This window comes from Rousettus aegyptiacus, unplaced genomic scaffold, assembly GCF_014176215.1.
Source record: "Rousettus aegyptiacus isolate mRouAeg1 unplaced genomic scaffold, mRouAeg1.p scaffold_m13_p_5, whole genome shotgun sequence".
NCBI lineage: Eukaryota > Metazoa > Chordata > Mammalia > Chiroptera > Pteropodidae > Rousettus > Rousettus aegyptiacus.
In genome coordinates, this window is record NW_023416308.1 from 106,271,179 (window position 1) to 106,295,924 (window position 24,746).

The 24,746-nt window shown below is 37.6% G+C and overlaps 1 protein-coding gene and 1 pseudogene across 1 annotated transcript in view; both read left to right on the forward strand.

Annotated features, from left to right (window-relative positions):
- HSD17B12 (hydroxysteroid 17-beta dehydrogenase 12) overlaps positions 1 to 24,746 on the forward strand; it is a 125,942-nt gene that overhangs the window by 83,098 nt on the left and 18,098 nt on the right. Inside the window, exons 5-7 of the mRNA XM_016146840.2 lie at positions 7,471 to 7,535; positions 8,369 to 8,413; positions 24,195 to 24,229. Of these exons, the coding sequence (XP_016002326.2) occupies positions 7,471 to 7,535; positions 8,369 to 8,413; positions 24,195 to 24,229 (145 nt within the window). The remainder of the gene's footprint in view (positions 1 to 7,470; positions 7,536 to 8,368; positions 8,414 to 24,194; positions 24,230 to 24,746) is intronic.
- On the forward strand, positions 18,633 to 18,719 carry LOC118603282 (annotated as a pseudogene).

The window sequence follows — 24,746 nt, forward strand, 5'->3', positions numbered from 1 at the left end:
TCAGTTTATTACCCGTCTACTTTCTGGATCAGTCACTCTGTGGAAATGGCTATATTAGGTAGTGAGACATGGAGAAATCATTTCGAACTGGAAAAGGAGAGGCTTAAAGAGGAAATTACAGTCGTAGGTTAGCGATCGCTGGGGTGCTGAGAGGAAAAAGGATAGAAGGGTAAAACTGGTTGAGAGAGAGCACCAGAGTTAAAATTCATGTGTTTGGGAGTGACCTCATGCCTCACTCCTCCCCACCATTCCTTTTTTTTTTTTTTAAATGTAGCTCTGCCATAAAATGGCTCAGGCTCCAGAAAAGGCAGAGGCTATTGGTCTAGGTACACAGGGAAGGGTCACCGGAGGGTGGTGGGATGATAGTCTTAGACAACGAAGCCCCCCTGTTACACTGAGACCTGATTTTCGTGCCTTCTGGGCGTTTAGGACAATTCCAAAACTTCCCTTTTGTAATGCAACCACATTCCGCCTCTAACCACCCAGAGTTAGTGTAGACTTTATAAGTTCAGGAGCACAGTCCCCAACAATAATGTCCTTCCTTTAGACACCAGCTACAGATTTGGGAGCTCCTATGACCCCGTCAGGTTAAATATTTGCTAGAACATCTCACAGAACTTAGGAGCACTATACCTATGATTTCAGTTTTATTATAAAGGGTGCAAATGTTTGTTGTTGTTTTTTGGGGGGGGGGGTGCGGGCTTCCTTATATAGGCATGATTAATTGAATCATTGGTTGAGTGTTTGTACTCAATTTCCAATCCCCTTCCCCCTTTTCCAGCGGTTGGGCTGGCTCAGATCCCTAAGCCTCTAATGCATAGTTGGTCTTTCTGGTGACCAGCCCCTATTCTGATTTATCTTAGGTAAGATGAACTCAGGTGTGATCCAAAGGCCCACCGTGAATAACAAAGGCGTTCCTGTTGCCTTGGAAATTCCAAAGGTAGAACCTCCATTCCAGGAATCAGAGACAAAGACAAAATTTTCTATTATACAGCCGTGGTCCCCAACCTTTTTGAGAATGATCTGAGGTGGAGCTGAGACGGTGATGCCAGTGCTGGGAAGCGGCTGCAAATACAGATGAAGCTGCTCACCTGTTGTGTGGCCCGGTTCTTAACAGGCCACAAATCAGTGCCAGTCCGCAGCCTGGGTGTTGGGGACTTCTGTTATACAGTACCTCTTCTTTCCTATTTGTTGATTGGGTCATTCAGTCAATCATATACTGATTCATTCAAGTAAAATTACAGAGATAGAGCAAGCAGTACACAAGGCTGATATTTCTGCTTTCATGGAAGATAGCTATTGAACAAGTAATTGGGACCGTGTTGCATATAATGAAAGAGTATGTTACTGAGAAAGTTCAGAGTGTCAGAGACAATCTCTCTGAGAAAGTAATATTTAAATTGAGATCTGAAGGCTGACTAACCCTGGGAGAAAAGATGTGGGAAGTGCTTCTAGGTAGAATAAATGATGTGCAGTTTAGAGGAACTGACAGATCTGAAATCTAGAACACAGGTTGCAAAGAAGACAGTGGTCTGGAGCCTGGAGATTAAGCAGGGCCAGATCACAGATGACTTAGAAAACCAGGTTCATACGTTTGGACTTTGTTCAAAGCACAATGTAGGCTTGGTAGAGTTTTAAGCAGCGAATCGACATTATCCTAGAATTTTAGATTGTTCTGACTGCCAATTGAAGAGCGCAAGAATTGGTACAAGGAAACCAACAATGAAACATAGTATGAAGATGGTTTATATAGGATGTTGGCAATGGGAATGGATAGAAGTGAACTGACTAGTGAGGTGTTTAGGAAATAGAAGCAGGACTAATTCCTGATGGAGGACCTCATCAGAGGTCTCATCTAACAGGAGTGAAGAATAACAATGGTAGCTGTGTGTATTGTTTTTAATTATTATTACCAACATTCATTAAGCATTTTTATATGCCAGTCACCACACTAATGAATCTCACGTAATCCTCAGCAATTCTGTGAAGTAGATGTTAATATTTCTATGCCCATTTTACAGACAAGGAACAGATTATGGAGGTTAAAGACATTGTCCAGATTATACAAATAATAATTAGTAACTTCCAGGTTCTCACTTGAGCAACTGGGTGCTAGTTAGTTTTCTATTGCCAGGAAACCTTAGATGAGGAGCAAATGGTGGTTTCACTTTGGGATATGTTCAGCTTGACAGGGCTGTGAGAGATCCAGATGGAGCTTCGAATAAGTAGTTGAATCTCCTTTGTGTTGAATGAGGCAGGATCCCGGTGTAACCAATTATGGCAAGCAGAAGAGGTACATGGAATTTTTTTGTTTTTTAATGCTAGATGACTCAACAGAAACATTTTCAGACTATGGTTCCACTAGATGTGTTGAATGAGATTGGATTTCTAAAGTGAGAATGAGACCTAGAATTCAAATGTATTTCCTTTTAATAGAAACCCACCAATAATATTAATTAGAACAGAACCTTTAGCTTAAAACTGGGTGATCAGCTGTGATTTCAGAAATATAAATAGAACTGTAATTCATGAAATTGATAAATGTTCCTCCTGTTGGCTAAGATTTAACTACCAACCATGACTTCCTTCTTTCCTTGTCCCCTCTTCCAAGTTTACGTATAGTAAACCTTTCCTAGTTTTGTAATGATCACATAGCAAGCAGTTTATAATTAAACAGTGGAAACGAAGTGTTCTGTTGTATTACTTCTGACTCAATCTTAATTTTTCAATTTCTGATTAAAGGCACTATAAATTTAAAGCCTTGTAAACTCTCTTTTATTTAGGAATTGCTACTCACAAGTGTATGAAAACTGTGAAGTTTGCAAAATGTTTTACATAGTGTTCCAAATATCATCTGTCAGAGTATGAACATGTGCTAGCTACAGCAATATGTTAAATAAGGCAAAAAAGGAATTTTCTTTGCATCACTTTCCACGCTCTCTGTAGACTGTAAGACTAGATCTACTTGAGTAAAATAAAGAGGGTAGAGAAGCAATTAGGATCAATTTAATCAGTATAAATGGTTATTCCAGTGAACTGTTGCCTAGAGCTAGCTCTCTTTTAGAAGGCTCTGTCCACTTGGACATTGTTCATATTTACTATGAGCAGTGACCTTGTCTAAGCTGTTCATATTTACTACGAGCAGTGACCTTGTCTAAGCTGCTACATCCCCAGCACCTAGAATAGTGTTGGGCACAAAATAGGAGTTAAATAAGTACTTGTTGAATAAATGACCATACTAAAATAGTACTACTTCTTCCATCCATTAACATACTAGTATGTTCAAAGCATTGAGTTAAAGATTTTATGTATATTATCTCATTTAATTCTTAAATTATTATCCCTGCTATATGGAAAGATCAAGAGGAAGCAGGCTTATTGGGGTGAAATCACTTTCCTCTTGTTAGGAGCTGATAGTAGTAGAGCCAAGACTGAAAACCTGGCTCTGTTGGGCTCCGAGATCCAGACTCTTATAGTTCAAAAGCTTATGATGGAAGAGATTTCTCCCCACTTTTGGTACATACACTATTATTACTATGTCTAAATTTAAAATCCAGTTTATTTTGAAATATGATGAAGTGGCAGCATTTTATTCAAATCCATTTTTCTTAATGAACTCTAATAGGTTTTCCATTTCTCTGTTCTTTGAGGACTAGAACTGGATTAGTGTATGTAACTATAAAAGCGACCGAAATGTAAATTTAACATTTTCTACATTAACATGATGAGAAGGAAATAGAGAATACGTTGAATTATGTGACATATATTGGGAAGTCCAAACATTAGGCAGTGTATTTTTAAACCACCTTAACTTCTTCTGTCTCTGATTTATCTGAGAAAAGCAGCAGGTTGAAAGTGATCTGCGTGTGTCTGCATCTGTTATTACTGTGTTTGCTCAAATGGATTTTTATTTTCTAGTTGTTGTTGTTTGCTCCTGCCTCGTGCCCAACCCAGTTACCAAAAATCTAATTTTCTAATGACGTCATTATCTCTATAGCAGCTGGTCTTGATAAAAGATTCTAAAAGTCCAGTAGGTCAGTAGCAGCAGCAAATGAATTTAGAAGAAACAGAAATTTTGCGTATGTTTTAATTTCCTTTTTAAGTATGAGATGTGGAAGTGATTTTTAAACTCTAGTTTGCTATAATTTAGGGTATTTATATAACATTCAGAACTACTTTGTGGATTTTCTGAGTCTTTACAATATTTACGATATTAGTGTTTTCGAAAATTCTGGATGGGAGCATGGAGAGCACTTCTGAGCCCAAAGAATGGATAGTCCTCTGTGTGAGAATCGACTGTTAGGATGGCTTCTTTGCCTGCCTCCTCCTCCTCTTTCCACTTACCTTGTCCTTGTTCTTGGTCTATCTTCATCTCTGTTCTCCACTGAATAAAAATTTTAAATCTGTCTCTGGTGTCTCTCTTGAGGAATTAAAAAAAATAAAAACACTAATGAATAGCTATTTAATACCAATTTAAAATGCTACCCTTTAAGGAGAGATTTTCAACTTTCTGAATAATGTTGGAATAACTTGTGGCATCGTTTGGTTTGGCGAATCCTATAATGAATCCTGTAATATATAAAGATGGCATTGCGTCTCTTAATGAGATTAAGTTCTAATGGAAACTTTTCCACCCTTCACTCCTACCCACAAAGCCTGTTTTCTGCCTTTTTCAGTTCCCTGAAAACCTTCCGCCTGCCATTGGTTATTGCTGCCACCTAATGACTCAAAATAAAATTACAACGGGTTGCTTTTCCCAAAAGATCGCACTATTGTGCAGTTTATGGAAATAACTATTTGAGAGCAACAGTTGTTTTTCCTCGATACTCTTAAATAATTGCACTCTGAAGTGGCTACTGATTCTAGAGATTATGGGTAGCGTATATTGCATCAGCAAAGGTGCAAATACTAAAGCAGAAAGAGATTTGAGAGTCCTAATCCTTACTGTAGGACATTTTGCCAGTGTGACATTGACGTTACCTTGCACTCGTAAAATTGGGATCAGTGTTCTGACAGATCTGTTCTGGCTTTACCATTTTTTTCTGTGTGTATTTTTGGTTATGAACACATAGCCCTCCTACATGATACTTTTTATTTGAGCTGAAGGTTTCAATGTTGACCAGGTTTTCTGTTAGGGCTGTAAGTCGACGCTCATGTTTTTATTGTGGGAGTAGATAGATAGCTTTGATAGCTTTTCTTTGCTCAATTAGCAGAGACAGATCTGAAGATTTTCTATCGTTGATGCATCCTTAACCATGGTAACACTTCCTGCTTGCGTAGTTATTCAGTTATCCGTGGGGGTTCCTTAGCTCGACTTTGTACTTGTAGTACATGTTGCAAAGACTGCAAAATCTACTCTGCTCCTTACAAAGTTCCCAGGTTTTTTTAAAAACCAAGTCTGAATTTTAAGATTTATAATTATATTTTTCAGTTTTCTTCAGCATTTTGAAATAGAGCATTAATTTTTTCACAGGATAGAAAGAAGTCCTGAAGACAGAAAGTTTGCTAGATACAGGAGAATGAAGGGAGATGGAGTTTCTTGCATGTGACGGCAATTTTTAAAACATCCTGATGAATATTACAATTTGACAAAAAGCTTTCTTCAAGAATTCTATTATCTTAAACTGACTTTGTAAAAAATATTTTGTTTATGTGTAGCTTTTAAACAAATATTTTGGTCGTTGCTCTTTCTCTTAGTGACACTGTAAATTAGTTATTCATCCTTTATAATTCTGTACATGGTTAAAGCAAAGTCAGGTGAATATAAAGCCTTACCTTCAACTAGTTTTGGCTTAATTGCTAAAAGGTCTTTTATAGAATTGATTCCTAGAACCCCTGGTTAGTGGAGACCCTATTGAATAAAATAAAAATGGATTTGGACCTGCTATTATTAATTATGTTTAGATACTATCCTTATTCAGATGGGCATGAATCCTAATTAAATACAGTTTGCCTTGCCATTATCCTATACTTACAGACTTTCAGATAGATTTCGGTGATCTTGTTCAAGCCATTATGACCAAATTGTGCCAGTAAAATCTTGAGACTCTCAGCCTCAAGCGACTGGCTTACTGCCAAATATAGAACCCTTATTGAGTTCCTTTGAACTACTAATTTATCAGGTTTATCTGGCACAATTCCTTATAAGCTTTAGCAGCCTGATCATAATTTTATTATCTTTTTGCTACTGAAACCTTTCTTTTCTGATACTTCACAGTTTTATTAAATATTGCTATCAGATATCTGTTTATTATCCAATTATTACTGATTTTTTTCCCGAATTGAATAGTAGATGTAGGCTTATGATGGCTTTAATGTGGTGGTTAAGAGCCTCGCCTCTGAAGTCAAATTTCCTGAGTTGGAATTCCTTCTCTATAACCTTGGGTGAGTTATTTAACTGCTATAAACTTCAGCTTCCTAATATGTAAAAGGCAGCTAATAATAGGATCTACCTAATATATTTGTTGTGATGATTAAATACAGATATTTAGATAATCCGTTTTATTATTTATTTAGTTTAAATAAATTCTAAGATATTTTATTCATATTTGATTCCTTCAAATGTCCTTTATTCTGGGTTTGTCTTTGTTGCAGAGCTAAGGAAACCATAGGATAGCTGAGTATTCATCACGTACCCAATTGTGTATAAATTTATTCATAGCTTCTCAATTGTCTTGTGGCACCGATTTTAGGTTAAGTGATCGAGAAGTGGGAATACAAGGAGAATAAGATCTGATCTGGACTTTCAAGGCCTTATGGACTAGTAGGGAAGGATGGTGTGCTGGGGACATGTAGTTTGATGCATTCTCTTGGCCTCCACAGAGAAACCTTTTCTTGCTTCCTGGACAGGGTCAGATTCTCCAGGAATAGGCTCCCATGGCACCCTGTACTGTGTAATGAAATGATTATTTTCATCCTTTTTGTTTAATGCCTTTCTTCTCCCACTTGATTGTATGTTCCATGATCCCAGAAATGGACTTTTCTTTCTGGTTTTGTTGGTTGATTAAATGAGCACACATTTTAGAGATGAAGAAACTGAGATGCGTATCATACAGTGATATGTACATTTTCTGAAATAGTTCTAAGTAGAACTCAATTTTTCAGCCTCCTATACTACAGTATGCTCCACCTATATTTTTTATTATACTATGAAAAATTAAGACCCGGAGGAGGTTAAACAGCATCTACAAATAACTATCACAGAGGCAGAATATACATAGTCCAAGGGGTATGGAAATTGGGAAGTAATTATAAGTTCTTTTGTTGTGAGTTAGGTGGTAGGTACAAGAGAAGACATTTGAACTGTACATACTCTGATAGATTTTGGATAGAAAGGTATGGCAAAGGTTACTCCATCCATAAACACTGTGTCATCAAGTATTAATTTAGCCCTGCAATCTTTAATCTCATTATTTCAGTAAGTCTATAAACCATACGTCTTGGCCAACTAATGATCTCGTCTTATTTCAGTGAACAACGTGGGACAGTCATATCAGTATCCTGAATACTTTTTGGATATTCCCGACTTGGACAATGTAAGTCTGTCTTTGTATATTATGGTAACAAAAGAAGGCGTACAGGTATTCGGGAGGCAATCTGGTCTCAGGGCTCAGGCTGCGAGGTCCATACCCTGGCTGTTCTGTTTGCTTACCTGAGTTACTCTGAGGATTGATCTCAACCACACTTAGTGTCTCTTCCCTCACCCATAAAACAGACAACTTCACAGTGATGTTAGAAAGATTGAATGAGAAAATACTTATAACCTCATTTGTACAGTGCCAGGCTCAATAATAACTCTAGTTCTATTATTCTTTTTTTTTTATTATATCAAAATAGCTCTGTTTTAAGTATTAGGATTCTAAACTCCAATCTAAAAACTATAAATGTGTTAATATATAGCAATATACTAGTCGATTCAGGTAAACTTAGCTCTACCAAAATGAAAGCTATATCCTTGATGCATAATTCTTTAATAAAAACTAGAAAAATGTATCACCGAAGGAATATGTAAATTTTTTTGAAATTATTGAAAATCTGAGATTCAATCATTTCTCTTTTCATATTATCAGAGGAAATTGCAAAGTGTTCCTATTTATTTTAGAATAAGTGTGTCTTTGCTTTCAGATTTTATTTGCACATATACCTTGGATTTTACATATGAGCATGAATCGCTGCTTTTGGTAGAAAGGTACTATAGCATTGAGAGTAAAATAAAACATGTCTCTCCACCCCAACTCTTATTCTTTCCCAAGGTCTCCACTGTATCTGGGGAAACTTTCAATGCATCTCTAGGTCCCTTATGTATATATCTAATACGGTCATTTCTATGATCAAGTCTATATAAACATCAATATTTTTTTTTTTTCAGTTCGTGAAGAACCTGATAAATATTAATGTTCTTTCTGTTTGTCAGGTAAGCATTTTTTTTTTTTAATATATCAATTTATCATTTGTTTTTGGTTCTTTCTGTTTAACAACACTGACATAATCAGTTTGTTCATTTCCATCAACTCTTGTTTTGGTGTAAGTGTGCATTCCAGTCTGTTTCCTTATATCTTCTGGAAGTAGAAAGAACTCAGTACCAAACAGGTGTGTGTATAATTCTGCTTTTTAACAACTGAACATTTATTAAATGCCTCCTATAGGCAAACACTGTGGTAGACCCAGGGACTACACAGACTGAGACTGAAGATTGATTTATGCCAAGTTTTCATCTACATGCCATGCATCACTGATAAATTGTTTCCGTTCTATATTTCCTGTGATGCATGTTAGCTGATTAAATGTTGTGATAAAGGATTGTATGGGAAGTATAGGACTGTAAAGTAATGAGAGTGGTTTTTACTGGTCACACATAAAAACTGCTCCATTTTCTAGTTGCTAGACACGCATTATAGCCACATCACTTGTACATACTGACAAAAGACACCACAGCTAATTTATGCTAAAAGGAAGACTAGCTAGCACGTATGAACGTCTGAGTGCCATTTTTCTTTGTATTTTAACAGTAATTACAATAAGATACCAAACCTTGATTATACATACTAGACTATCAGAAAACATTGTCTGAGGCAAACCTTCCGTGGGCAACGTCAGATACTTTAAATTTGAACAAACTGATGGAAAGCCAAATCCACTTTCGATAACTCGTATGCACTAGTTTAAGGAAATCAAAAACTATTTAACTCAAAATGATGAGAATTAACCAGATAAAGAAGAACTTAATTATTAATTTTCATTTTATGGCATAGTCTTGATCTTTTTCTCTCTTGTATAAAGAAAAATTTTTGTGTCTTCATGTTCTGGGAAACCATAACCCTTACACAGTTTTCAAGTCCAAGAGCCCTGAAATCTTGTGCCTTATTCACCTTTTCATGTGTGGCTGTGTTTCTCCTTGCATAATATGTATGTTTCTTTTAAAGTGGTTAGTTAATTCAGTTTTTATATGGTTTTATATAATTTTATCAATACGATTGATTCAGATAAATTAGCTCTACTGTAATGAAAGCTACATCCTTCATGCATACCACATAACGTTGGTAGCTTACTGCTTAAAGGCACCTCAAATGAATTATGTTTGCCAAGTAATTTTATAAAGCAAATAATTGCTATCTTTTTTGTTGTTCTTAACTAACTTTTTTTCTCATATAAGATTTAGCTTAAGCGAGGTAAACTACCAACAAGGATCTATGAGTAGATGTGGAGGAAGAAGAAAAGCACAAAATTCATGCTTTTAAAACATGGATAATGTGAATGTATCTGTGTAGTTGTAAAGATATTTCCCTCGGCGTATTTATATAAATGCGATTATCCTTTAATAATCTTTATGAGGTTTCAAGTTAATTAGATAACACCCCCATTTACTAGTTATATGGCCTTGAGCCAATTAGTTGTTCTCTGCTTCAGTTTTTCATCTATAAATTGAAGATGATAATTCTTTTACCTAATAGAATTGTTTTGGGAATTAAACAAGGTAACATGTATAAGCCTCTTCGAATAGTGCCCAGATTATAGTAAGAGCTCTAAAATGTGTCTGTTATTATTTAGTTGAATTCAGAGCTGATCAAGATTTTTAGTAAATATGTACGTCTATAACTTTATTTTTAGCAAGCAAAGTTTTTTGATGAAAATTAATATTCTAGGCCATAATTTTTATGTTTTGTGGTTTTGCCTTTTGAAATGACTGTGGAGTACTGTTATTTTGGTAATTTTTTCTACTGCATTTGGCCAAATGCTTAAAAATAATGAGTATTAAAACTATGTACATGTGTATCATTATATATTATGTATTTTCTTCTGCTCGTTAATACTTATGTGTTTGTATAATCTGATAGTATAAAACCCTGGCCCTCTCTGTGTCCCAGAGCATACATTTTTGGCTGGCAGTACACAGAATACTAATGATAAAAGGCCAAGGTCCTGACCTTGATCTGTGAGAACTAGTCAGCTTGCTGTGCTCCATGGCCACACACTGCATCCTTCAGGCAGCATCTGAGCACAGATCAGCATGTGCTGGTGGTGATCACCTCCCGTCCCTGCTTAAACGTGGTTAGTGCAGGGGGAAATGTTTATAAAGCGGCACAAATCCAATAGCACTGTAGAGTACCTTTTAGTTTGTTAATGATAACGATGAAATAAAAATGAGCCACCAGTCCTAATATCTTGGGCAAATTATAAAATACTTCTCCCTCTTTATTCTTTCTCTTCTACTTTTTTTTTTTTTCCACATCAGCATATATACTTGTTCCCATGAAATCAGTTAGTGGAGACAAATGCTAAATTATTAAAAATAATGAATCCTGTATTGTGAACCATATTGATGGGAAGTATCACCAGTAGACCAGCATATGCCTAAAATTTTTGTATGTGAACGTCTTTTTGCAAATCAAATTCCACTTACAGAGCACTAAGAGGGCTTGCTATTTAAATCACTTCTTCCTTAAGCCAAATAATCATTCTTTATCTTTAGTGTAAATATGAATTTTCCTGTCCCTTTGTGATATGCACCTTTAGTGGGAAAACAATTCAAAACTCTTGATTTATTCATCATGGAGTTAACATCTGGAGGACAGCCAATTTTTTTGTTGTTGTACTATAGGCAAGATCACTGTAGTTAACATCTCCATAGCACAGTTGACTAGTGACTGTTCAGTTATGAAAATCGTTTCACTCACAGCGGGAGGCGAGTGGTGTGCAGTAGGTAACCTGACGGCCAGAAAAGTAAGCTAGGAGGACATGATTGTGCAGGAACTTGAGTTCGGTGCTCAAGAGGATGGAGAGCCATAGAAAGCTTTAAAGTAGAAATAAGGTGTGATCTGTTCTGCATTTTAGAAAGGCATTTCTAGTGGCAGAGGGACATGGCAATGTGTATTTTTTGTTATATGTGTTTGTCTTATTTATCCTGAAAAAAGGGCACTCACTTTGATGAAGTTTTGTGTGTGGTGCTCCCAGGTTAAGTGTCCTTTCATGCTGCTGTCATATGCCCTATGGGATATTTTGATGAACTGTTCCTATTGTCCTGTCATTGACTCTGTTGTGTCGTCAGGGCCAGGGCTGCATTTTCAGTAGCAATGGCGTTTAGAGCCCTAGGGTAAATTAAAAGATGAGAGTTGGTCTGGCTCTAGAATCTTATAAAGTTGTATGGTGGCTAGACGTCAGGGGAGCTGGGGCATGGATGTCTGCAGGCTAAAGCCCCAATAAATGCGTCGAAAAGGTTTTTATGAGAAAGAGATCTACCTCTTCTCACCATCAGTGTTGGTCCAAGTATTATCTCCTCACCAAACCACATTATAGTCTTTCCCGGCTGTGAAGCATGCCAGGAATTAGCTTGCCCTTGTGACCTTGTGCTTGTGTCTCTAACTTGGAGATGTGTGCTGGGTGGGGCCCCAGCATCGGATTGTAAGTTCTGTGCTGTACCATGAGCAGTGAATGGCCTGGCTTTACATTCCTTCAGGTCCAGGATTATTCCTTGGTTCATGTGCTCCTGTCCTATATCAGTAGGTCAGATGATTGTAAAAGTCACATAAATCCCATATTCCAATGGAAGAATAATAAAAATGAAATATCCCGACCAAAGGAATTGTAGGTCGTCACCAGACGAAGTGGTAGTGAGTGATCCAGAAGAATGTTAAGGAAGAAATATTAACTGGAGTGGTTTTGCCCGTGGACCCCGATGTTTAATCATAGATTCCAGTTTAGCTCTCCCAGGCCACTGAGCTCCCCGGTTCCATCTGATCATTTCACTTTTCATCTTATCTAATAATTTATTTCTTTAGATTTATTCCTTTCTTCCCTCTCAGTGACTGACTTAACCAAGCTTTCATTTTACCAGGCTTAATACTGTTAGGTGAGGCAACCCAAGGGATATTTAGAAGCCTTGTTGCCTGCTTTTCCAGTTTTGCTCCCAAATCCTTCAGGGTTAAATTTAGTCTTGTTCCCTTCAGAGCAGATAACTGCCAAGGAGAGAAGAACAGTGGTGTGGAAATTCTACATAGGTGACCAATGTGGCAGGTAGATTGGCCTTAAGCTGGAAGAGAGGTCCTATAGCTAGGGCCTTTTCTTTTGATTTCAGTTGCTCAGTGACTGAAATCTAAGATAATGACCTTGAGGCTAGAAACAGTGGAATTTAGAGATAATTAAACTTCCAGATATTGAACCACACTCTTCCAAAATAGTTCTGGTTTTATGCCTGTAGGGCTTCCTGTCATAGAGTACTGAGAGAATTTGCAGATGAAATTGTTCTACTGCTATCGATTACTATTAGAGAAATCATGGAAAAGGGGGAGAAGTGACAACTCCAGAGAAAGGTAAATACAAGTCCTATTTCGAATAATATGTTGAACTTCACACCAATTCAAAAACAAGTTCTAAAATGATCTTGTGTTGTTTCTGATTTATTTTATCATTTGCCAGACTTGGAGTTGCCTTCCTTGTCTAGGTGTGCTTTTTGATTTCTTTAACGAGTTTTAGGACCTCAAGCCACCATCGACTCTTCAGTCTTTTTCAAATGGACACTGCCCAAACAATAAACCTGAACTGCTTCAACTCCCTAAGTGTGAGAAAGCCATTCCTTCTGATGGTACTGGACTCTGAAGCTACTTCTGGGCTTGGCGAATAAGGTGGACAATAGGGAGTGGCCCTGCCTATCCCCAAATGCCTTAGGAAGTTCCCAGGCTACCTGCTCCGACAAAGGGAGAGGATGTTTCAGTCTTCCTTCTTACCTTTCTTAGAGCAGAGAAGGAAGTATGTGAGGGTGTGGCTCAAGGTAAAATTTATCAACAACCTCCAGTGTATAGTGACCACTGAGTTTGATTACTTTATGGTAGGGAGAGGGAGTCGTAAGCAGGGGATCATAATTTAGTTCTTTCTTCATCAGATATTCAACCAAAGTCGAGACTTGAAACTACGTCTCCTTAGGACTGGTTGAAAGAACTAGAGATATTTAGTGTGCAGGAGGGAAACATGACATCACAAACACACACACACGCACGCACGCACACACACACAATATCAAGGCCAGTTGGATCAGCCTCCTAAGTATTTCACAGTTAACTCCTTTTCATTCCCATTGATACCATGCGTATTTCAAGCCTCTAAATTTCTCAATGGGAACTGCTAGAATAGATAGCCTAACTAGCCTTTTCTATCCAACTTGTCCCCTTCCAGTCCTGTCTCTGTATTGTAGCCAGGGCATTTCATATCAGGTAATATCACACTGCTGTTCAATCCTCCAATGATTTCTCCTTTTCCTCAAGTCCAGAATCTTTCATGTGACCTATAGCAGCGGTCCCCAACCCTTTTTGGCACCAGGAACCAATGCTCCTGTGAGAATCTGATGCCTGATGGTCTGAGATGGAGCTGAGGCGGTGATGCTAGCGCTGGGGAGCAGCTGCAAATACAGACGAAGCTTTGGTTGCTGGCCTGAAGCTTACCTGCTGTGCGGCCCGGTTCCTTACAGGCAATGGACCGCTACTGGTCCACAGTCTGAGGTTGGGGACCACTGACCTCTAGGGAAGGACCCATCTAATTTGGCCTCTGCTCACATCTCCAGCTTCGCCTCAGGCCCCTCTCCTTCTAACTCTCTCTCTCTGTGCTCAGTCAGAGCATCTTCATTCAGTCTCCTGAACCTGCTGTTTCCTCTGGCTGGTCCCTCTCCGTGGAAGGCTCCCTCATCTTTCACTCTACTAATTCTACTTACCCTTCACTTCTCAGCTAGAGTATTGTGTACCTGGGGATGGGCATAGGGAGGAGGCTTCCTGACCCCTGCAGGCTAGATCAGGTCTCTAAGCCGTGCAGTGCACACTGCATGTCTTCCCTTCACTCAGCACTTCCTTTTTAGTTCAGTGTCTCTCTACAGATTGTAAGTCCTATTAGGGCTGGTACCACGTCTTTTTCATTTTTGCCATTTCCTAGCCCCAGGCCCCACATATGGCAGGGATACAGCAAATGCTTTTTGACTAAAAAAATGAATGAATGAATGAATGAATGAATGAAAATGAAACTGAAAATTCTAGTGCTTTGGGAATAAGGATCACCACTATCCGTGGTCCTAGTATATGTGGCTGAACTTAGATCCATTGCTGACATTTACACTGAAGGAAATAAATGTGAGAAGTTCCTAACCTTTGGGCCTGCCAGAAGTGGAATGCGGAGATGAGTTCCCTTTCTGAGTCTAGATCAGAGACTGCAAACTCCTGTGGGCCGAATGTGCCCTACCAGCATATTTCAGTTGGCTCAAGCACTGTTTTCGAAACTGAGACATCTCATACTCAAATTTCTAGCTTCTCTTGGGAAAAATCTGAAAATCAGGTAACACATACCTGAGCTGCAGCTTGGCAGCAAGCGATTAGAGCTGAGTAGCCGCTGAGTGTGCTATGCAGTCACGCGCCCGCGCTCTGCAGGTGACCAGGATCCCACCAGTCCCGCCAGTCTCGCCGGCTGTAGTCATTTATGTCACCTTCCCGGCCCTTTTAGGCGTTTTGAGTTTGCGTTCCCCTGTTCAGGTAACTCCATGTATTCAATATGCTCAAACCACGTAACTGCTTAGTGCAGTTGAGGGATTAGAATGGCTTTAATGAAACAAATCTTGTCCATCCCTATGATTATCTGAATCAAAATACTTGGAGTGTGAGGCCCTTTGCGTGCTTTTGAAAAGCTAATTTTTTCCTTTCTGATACCACTCTGTAGTCATTGTCTGTCACTCAGCCAGAAGTGGGTAACACTATGCTCTGCCCATGGAACAGATAATAAATGTTTGGATGGATAAACAAATGGATAAAAATCACAAGAGAAACATTTGTTTTTTTACTTGTATGGATTTACCTCCGGCATGTGACATGGTACCAGCAGGGGGAGCCCTTTATTAATGTGGAAATCTATGAGAAGAATCTCTGTTCTGTAGTCTCATTGCATTTAACTGAGGGATTATGCTGAGTTTATCCCCCTACCCAGCCCCAAGAATTCAAGTTAACAGCATTAGGAAATGAACAAATTGTAAGAAAGAGAGTATGACCCTCACCACTGACTCCCACCCAGGGCTTTTCTAGATGAAGACCTTTCAAGTTCACATCAAGAGAGTCTTTTAATCCATTTGAAAGCAGCTATCATTATGCTCCTAGAAATTTCCAAATTAGTGGCTACATTTAGCCCTTGGATTCTCATAGTAATGGGCTGCTTCAGACATAGCTACAAAGAGATGGGTTTGCCAAACTGCATGACAACCACTCTTGCAATAGTTTCATCTTTAAAAAATGGGGAAGTAGTTGTGGATTGGTTCTAAGGCTCTTTCCAGCCCAGAATAAAGCTACTTTGTAGAAGAAATGCCTTATGTTTAGGAGAAAGTGTAAAAATCTCTTTGAGAACTTCAGTGATTGGTTTCTCTTCTCAGAATCTGTCGCTTTTTGAGAAGTCAGCTTATTTTGGGAAATTTCAAGTAATGGGAACTCTTAGCATATTATAGTATGCTAAACTTGGAAAAACAGGATATGGTGGTATATGCGTTCTTTTTATTTTAATTTTTGTTTAGAGTTTATAAGTTATCGGCTGAGATTCATTATTTTTAATTGGCATGCAGCCCTTTGTTTTGGAAAGTTCTTTTTCTTTCGTTAAATTATTTTAACATGTATCAGACCAGAATTTATTACAATTTTTTCTTTTTTATTTTAAGGGTGTAGGGTTAAATTTCAGGTTAAGTAATATGGGACAGGGCTGGGCGGCGGAGGTGGGGGTGGTTATGGCAAGGAGAGCACTTAACTTCCACAAAGACTTAAACATTAACAAAGAGGAAAATCAAACAGTCCTTGGAGATCTCAGAACATTCTATAAATTTTATCTAATTAAGCATTTCACGCCCTGTGCAGTAGATATTCTGTTAGCAATACAGGTTAGATTGTAAACATTTCTAATTAAGTTGTATCCTTGGTATCACAGAGCTCAAATTATACAGTTTGCCAAAAGAACCGTGTGCGGTAGCATTCTAGTATGACTTCAGTGGAATTACCATCTCATTTCTCCCAAACTACTTTATGTAATTCTTTTCACTATTATGCTATGAATTTTTAAATTAGTGTTAATTATTCCAATTGAAAACTTGTTTAAGGCCTTTGTATCTACTTTCTTCTGATTTGCGTGGGTTCAGTTTTCAGTTGCTTGAATTTGGATCCTGTTTACTCCGGGTTTCTCTGGGGTAGAGGACAGGGCAGAAATGATCAGAATGGTTATTTGCGGTGTCCTAATTACTTATATGAATAGCCTGGATTCTTGGGGCTTTGCCCAGATTCCAGGGAAAGTTGTTACACTTTATTTCCTATTTACACATAATGGTGATAACAGGTGACAAAATTTGTTTTCTTATTTTACTAAATTATCTTGAATTTTAATCTTTCCATTTGGGTTTTTGATTTTCTTTTGAGTATTATCTTTGTACTGTTCTCTCCACAAAATGACCAAATGCCAGAGGTTACATGATACAAAAATAATTTGCTTGTAGAAATAAATTACTTGCTTGTAAAGTAATTTGCATAATTTATTTAATATGCTTGTGTTATTAGTTTTCGTGATAAACTAAAAAGTGGGAAACCTAGTTAGCTTTCAAGTATAAAATAAGGTTCCTTCTACAAACTCTTGATTACAATGCCAGAGAAGTGAAAGAAAAAAAAATTATGTTAATTTTTCTTAGAAATAACATTAATTTGGGAGCTTTTCTAAGCATAAAACAATGCAAGCAGTTACCAAAAATATGAGAAATATTTAAGAATACTAAGACAGTTACATTTAAATATATTTCCAAGGATTTTCAAGGGTAGCCAATGTGTTATTGAGATAGATATCTCAACTAAGTGATCTAATAATACCTATTTTGATTTTTTTTGTGAACTAAAGCCTCTTATTTCCCATCCAGAACATACATGGATATGGCATTAAATACTAGTAGATACTTCATTCTTGAAAAATGAATATACAGTGTCCCCAAAAGAAATTCTGTATTGAGCTGTCATTGATAAAGACTTCCTTTGTATATTTGTATATCTTCATATATTTGTATATGTGTATACTCTTTGTCCAGCTTGATGCAGTATCTAGGTGTGATATAACATATTGACCTTTCCCTTTAATTTTAGGCTTCTAGAACTTTTTCTGTGGTGAGGATGAATGAAACTGTCATTAAAAATATATGTATATAAATAGGAAATGTTTCTTTTTTTGCAAGACCTTGGACCTCTCGTTGTTGAGGTACCATTACAGCAACTTTATCTACTTTTCAAGAAAGAAAGAAATTAAAATCGTTTGCTGTATACTGTTGGAAACAGCCCCAACATAGAAGAAAACAAGCATAGAAATCATGCTTACTACAACTTTTTAAATCTTTTTATCCACTGCACTTACAAATTATGGTAACCTCGTTTTAGCAATATCTTAAAAGGAACAAAAAATTTCCTAGTACAGCAATTATCACCTGAAGATGGCCTAAAATTAGCACATTGAGTTAACTCCAGAAATAGCTTGTGAGCTGTGAAATAGACTTCAGATAGATAGTGAGATTTCACAGAAACGCTTGGTATCTGGTATAAGTAACTAGATACCAAAATAGCAATTGATACATATAAAGTAAAATGAGACTACTAATAGCCTGGTTAAACTGTCCTATTTAAAACTTGATGTTAAGGGGAATTTAATTTGATCTGAATGTAGTGAAGCCTCTCGGCCTATGCACAGAATATTCAGAATTATTTGTGCAGACACACGGAAACAAGGAAGGCTTGACATTGTATTTATTACGATTTATAATCTGATTAGAAAGAAAGATAATTTAAGTATAGATGAAGATATTAGCCAACTTTATAAAAGCATGCAGATTCCGGGTTAACTTTTCTCAGACTTTTCAATGCTCTTATAATTTGACGGATCAAAAAAAAAAATGTTCCATTTTACGGCAAGGAGAAATTAGAGTCAGAATTTAACTTTTTCATGAGAGGACTTGTGTCTTTGCTAATGGATCATTTGATCATTGAGCATTTGGGAGGTATTTCTGGCCCTTTGATAGCCAGGCATAGGAAACACTGCATCTTCCTTTGTGTTAGTTTATTAAAACTTCCTGAGGTTTAATGCACACGTATAAAGAATACATCTTGGTGCCTGCTTCGGCAGCACACAATACAGAGAAGATTAACATGGCCTTGTACAAGGATGGCGTGCAAATTAGTGAAACATTCCATATTTTTGATCTTAACTAAACTTACTTTAGTAATCATTTTATATTTATATATCAAGTCATTATGTTGAACATCTTAAACTAATACAAAATTATATGTCAATCGTACCTCAATAAAACTGGGGGAGGGGGTATGAGGAGATTATATTTTGAACATGTCCAGACATTGAAGACCATCGAGAACGTATTTAATGTTTAGCATGCTGTTGGTGTACTTGTGTGAGTAAGATTGTATCTTATGGGGTTTTATTTTGTCTGATCATTTTCTAGATAATTTTTGCCATTCACAAAGTAGACATTTAATATATGACATGCACATAGAGTAAGGAAAAAAATAGCGCCCATGTGCGTTTGTATTGCCTCACTGTCCCAATTCAAAATAATCCTCCCTCCCTCTCTCCTCTCCTCTCCTCTCCTCTCCTCTCCTCTCCTCTCCTCTCCTCTCCTCTCCTCTCCTCTCCTCTCCTCTCCTCTCCCTCCTCCCCTCCCCTCCCCTCCCCTCCCCTCCCCTCCCCTCCCCCCTCTCCTCTCCTCTCCTTCTTCCTTCCTTCCTTCCTTCCTTCCTTCCTTCCTTCCTTCCTTCCTTCCAGATTAAAGTTCATGTTCAATATAATTTTATATTAGTTTCAGGTATACAGCATAGTGGTACATAATTTATGGAGTGATTCTCCCCCTTAAAATCTAGTACCCACCTGGCCCCATAGTTATTACAGTATTATTGACTATTTTCCCTGTGCTGTACTTTACATCTCCTTGACTATTTTGTAACCACCAATTTGTACTTCTTAATCCTTTCACCCTTTTCACTCACCCCCCAACTCCCTTTCCATCTGGAACCATCAGTTTGTTCTCTGTGTCTATGAGTCTGTTTCTGTTTTGTTTGTTTATTTATAAAGTAATATTTCTTGTTGGGCTGTGTTTAAATGTATAAATTCTTATCTTGGGGAAAAATCTGAATTGAACTTTTAAACTCTGCACAACCGCTTATTAAATATTCATATGATACTGAGATTCCTGGTCAGAAAAAGGAATCCAACAGCAGATCTTGTAGACTTTCCTCGTAGTTCTCCAGGTCGATTGCTTGTCTCTTCTCTCCCTTGTAGGAGAGCTAAATAGTTACTGGCCGCTCCCAGGAACTCCACTTAGCTGTTCTGCAGATAACAAGTCTCATTTCCTTAGCACAAATGCGCATGGGCGCCTGTGTAGGTGTGCACACCCAAACACACACCCCTACCCCTAGGTGAGGACATTTTTATTATTAGTCTTCTTTTTCTTCATTCTATATCTGGTGATCTCAGAACTTTCGGGAACTGAGTAATAGCTTCTATTCACGAAATGCTTAGGGACCTATTTATAATAACCCAGCATTATAGTCCCCTGATAAAGTGTGCTAAATAAAAAAATGTTTTTAGATATTCCTAAGAATGCATATGTAATCTATCCTTACAATAAAATACGCCACAACTGTTAATATGCCTTATGTATATCTCTACTAGCATGGGAAGATGTCCACGATGTGGTATGATATGCAGATTGCAAGATGTATATTACAGGATGAACATACATTTACTTTTTATACTTCATTCAACAAAAAGTTTTTTTTTAAAAGAAACATTTCTATGGCTCATACATTGTAGTTTTTGCTAGCTGTTTGCATTTTTGCATCCTATTCCTTCAATTAGAATTTTTTTTCTGCCTACGAACTCCTATTTGTTCTTTTAAGCATTATCTGTGACCCTCCACCTGTCCGGGGAGACATAACTAATCCTTCTTTTAAGCACTGGTGCCCTCTGTCCTGACTTCAGTTGTAGCACTCATAGCATTATCATGTAATCATTCGTTTATATAAAGGTCTGTTCTGATAGATGGTGAAATCTCATCACCAAGCCCTGGTTTGAGTATACGACAGGGCCTCCAATGAACAGAAGAATGCCCCTTTGTTGCTTCCTGTCGCCCTAGGCCACGAGTTGAAGTGCATAGAGCATTTTGAGAGCTCTCTTATCTCCCGTGTGTGATAAGTAACATCAGATGTATTTTGTAGCTCCAGTTCTTTGATTCTTACCCATATGATTATTAATTTTTTTTGCAAAAACAGCTTTATTGAGGAATAATTTATATATCGTAAAATTCATCCATTTTAGGTGTATGATTGAATGGTTTTTGGTAAATTTCCAGAATTTGCCAAAATCATCACCACAATCCATTGTTAAAACAATTCTGCTATCCCAAGAAGATCCCAAATGAGGTATTTTTAAATATTGACAGAACTGTCCAGAAACTTCTGTGAGAGGGGTTGAAGTGGATGACCTGAAGCTGTGCCATTGTTTTGACTCCAAACTCTAGGGCTCAGCATGTTGGGAGGAGTCCTAGATACTTAGTGGTGCCGCATTCTAAAATAATAGTGCCTGCTTGGGGCATAAATTTCCTCTCAGGGACATACTCGTGCCATGCTCTATGCTAGGTCCATTATATTATACATTCAGAATATGATAGCCTGTAGATGCCGTCTTCATTTAATACATGAGGACGCTGCCAAGAAGGATCAGGAACTAACTTGAGTCACACCGCTAGGAAGCGGAAGGCCTACGATCAAACCCGTGGCCTGACTACATACCACACTTGTCTTAAACATTAGTCGTGATATCGTGAGCGATGCTTATGCCCCTATAAAAGACAAATCGTAGGAAACGTGTTAGCAAATTTGAAGAGTTAGTATTTGATCTGAGAGGAAAAGGGGTGGCCATGTTGAAAGGATAAGCTCTGAAATCAGCTTTTTCTTCACCTTGGTTCCATGTAGTTTAGTTTGAGGCCCAGTGGGCACATTCTGAATTGGGTCAAGCAGACCTAGAAAAAAGAAGAAACAGGATCGTATTTTAAAAATGATAAAATATTGAGGCCTTTTGGGCTACCAGTATAATTTCTGATTGAGTTTGCTTTAGGGATTGTTTCTTTTTTAAATCTTAAAATATTAACATTGGTTGGTCGTTAGCAGTGCAAGCGGTCAGTTATATTAGTTAGAAAGAATATTGGTTTGCCTGCTGTGACAGAGATCTCCTAATGGCTTAAAACAGAAATTTATTTCTCAGATAAAAAGCTGGGCAGGTCGTCAAAAGTTTGGCATAGTAGCTTCACAGTCGGTAAGCACCCTGCCTCTTTCTATCTCATTACTCTGCCACTGTTAGCTTGTGGCTTTCTTCTCGGCTGTTTTAGCTCCTTCCATCACGTCTACATTCTAGCCATGAAGAGGAAGAATAAGTAAAGAGAAGGACTTGCATTTTTTTTTTTTTCCCTCTTCTACGGGCATGACCAAGAAGTTACACGTACTACTTGCGTTCACATTTTATTAGATAGAACACAGTCATATGGCTACATGCTCTGAGAGAGAAAGTAGAAAATACAGTTTTTATGGCAGGCAATGAGGATGGGAAAGAGGCCATCTATGTATATCCGGCTGAAAATTCAGTTGTTATGTAGTATGGAAAGAATGAACATTGGAGGCCAGTTGGCAATCTCTGCCCCATGAGTCTATGAAAATGAGTTTAATATGAATAGTGTAGCCTTACATGGTAGAAAGAGGGAGATACAGAATGCGCTAGACCGAACTCTTATGAACTCTTCTTTTTCATCTGGACCAGAAGATTTGGTAAAACGCTTGTGTTGAAGTGATTCCCCTAGGCTTGGAAGGGACTTCTTCGTCTGTTTCAAAGTTAGCAGTGTGTCAGTCTATCTTTAATGATGTGGTGTCAGTTGGAATTTGTGTTTTTACTGGAAAAATGTTTGCAACAGCTTCAAGGTTGATATCTGGGTTCTGAGTACTTTATCTGGGAAAACTCTGGATGCATTTTCTTTATTTAAAATGTTTCTAGCTGAGTTGTATTCCATTGTGTGTGTGTGTGTGTGTGTGTGTGTGTGTGTGTGTGTATTTATATATAAACACCACATCCTCTTTATCTATTCATTTGTTGATGGACACTTAGGTTGTTTCTGTATCTTGCCTATTGTAAATAATACTGCAGTGAGCATAGGGGTACATATATCTTATTGAATTAATGTTTTCATATTCTTTGAGTAAATACCCAGAAGAGGACTTGCTTGGTAGAGTTCCTGGTATAGTTCAGTTTCCCATAGTGGCTGCACCAATTTATAATCCCACCCACAATGTACAAGGTTCCCTTTTCTCCACATCCTCTCCAACACTTGTTATTTCTTGTATTTTGGATAATAACCATTCTTAAAGATAAATTATTGCCATTTGTAACAACGTGGTTGGCTCTTGAGGATATTATGCTAAGTGAAATAAGTCTGATGGAAAAGGACAAAAATCATATGCTTTCACCCACATGTGGAATATAAAACAAAAAGGAAAGAAATAAACAAAACAAAAACAAACCCATAGATACAGACAAGAGATTGGTGGTTACCAGATGGAGGAAGGGCGAAATGGATAAAAAAAGGTTAAATATATGGTGCCGAATAGAAACTAGATTTTTGATGGTGAGAACACTGTAGTGTATACAGAAATCAAATTGTAATGTTGTATACTTAAAACTAATGTTATCAACTAATGTTACCTCAGTACAAACAAATAAATAAAACACAGCCCTTGGGGATGTTTCTCGGAAAAAAATATCTTTTTATTAGAATGCTGTTCTAATTTAGACCTACTATTTATTATTCTAGATAGAAAGCTAAAAATTCCTATGCTTAGCATGCACACAAACGTTTCTGTGACAAAACAGCATTTGTTTCTTAGAGAATTGATCATATCTAGGAGTCAAGAACTCGTGTTTTAACCTCAATACTTTATAATGTGGCCTTAACTAAGCCGGTGGATGCCTTTACTTTTCGTAGTCAATGATATCTCAAAATAGAGTTTAGAAGTAGTGTCTCTTATCATCTTATGTGTGGTTAGCCAACAATTATGAAGTCCTGAAAAAATGTAAGTGTCTTTTTTTTCGTTATTGGTTACTTGAGGTCACAGATAACGTCAACTTTCTTTAAGGATGAGTTTTACTCACAACTAGCTAGAGCAACAAGAGAAATGAATGTGAAGGTGATGCTTAGTATTTGTAACATGTCACTTTATGGTATTCTTCTAAAGGCTTTTTTGATAGGAAAAGATCATTAGAGCTCTTGAGATTAGAAAGCTAAAGTAATCTTGGTAGGCAGGATATTTGTTGTGATAACCTATGTCCTTTTCTGAGAATGTATTTTGGGAGAACGTAGATTTCACATAAATCCTTAATTATTTGAAGATCTAATTTTAGCCAAGTTCACTAAAAGTATTCCCAACATGATCTTGAATAATTTCATTTGACTCCTTTTCTTGGCATAGCCAAATTATATAGACTATAAAATGAACTGCTGTCTGGAGAGGTGGTAAGTGGTTTTGTGATTCCTCTCTTGTTTGCGTGGGTGGGTTCTCTTCACTCTCTATCTGTTGCATCCTCAGCCATCATGAACGTTTTGTTTTTCTCTTTTGCAGATGACACGATTGGTGCTGCCTGGCATGATAGAAAGGTGAGTCATGAGCTCACACACAAACACTAGAGACTAGAGCTCATGATTATTTATAGGGAGAATCCTTTCTTTGAAAAATTCACCAAAGTGACTAATGAACCTATCCTCCATGTCTTAGGGACAGAGTAATGTGTCGGGTGAGTCACGCGGTGGAGCATGAGTCATCTGGTTGTGGAGGCTTTTTCCACTCGATTCCCCTTTTTATTTCCCTCTCCAGGGTTGTGGTGGTTTCTTTAGATCAGGATAAAAAGTCTGCCTGAGTCACCATCACTAACTCAATTGCCTGGTATTCTGAGGGGGTGGATAGAGTTCCTGGGATATTCCCGGGAATACCTTCTTAAAGCTGTATGCTCTCAGAGCCAAAATCAGTGGAGTTTTCATGAAGCAAGACCCCCATCCTCTGCTTTTTCCGTTCTTACTGGGAGTAATGATGAATGAGCCATTGAGGTGTGTTATAAAGTGATTATAAAATGTCAAACCCACTCTTGGAAGAAAAGGCTATGTCCAGTTTAAATGG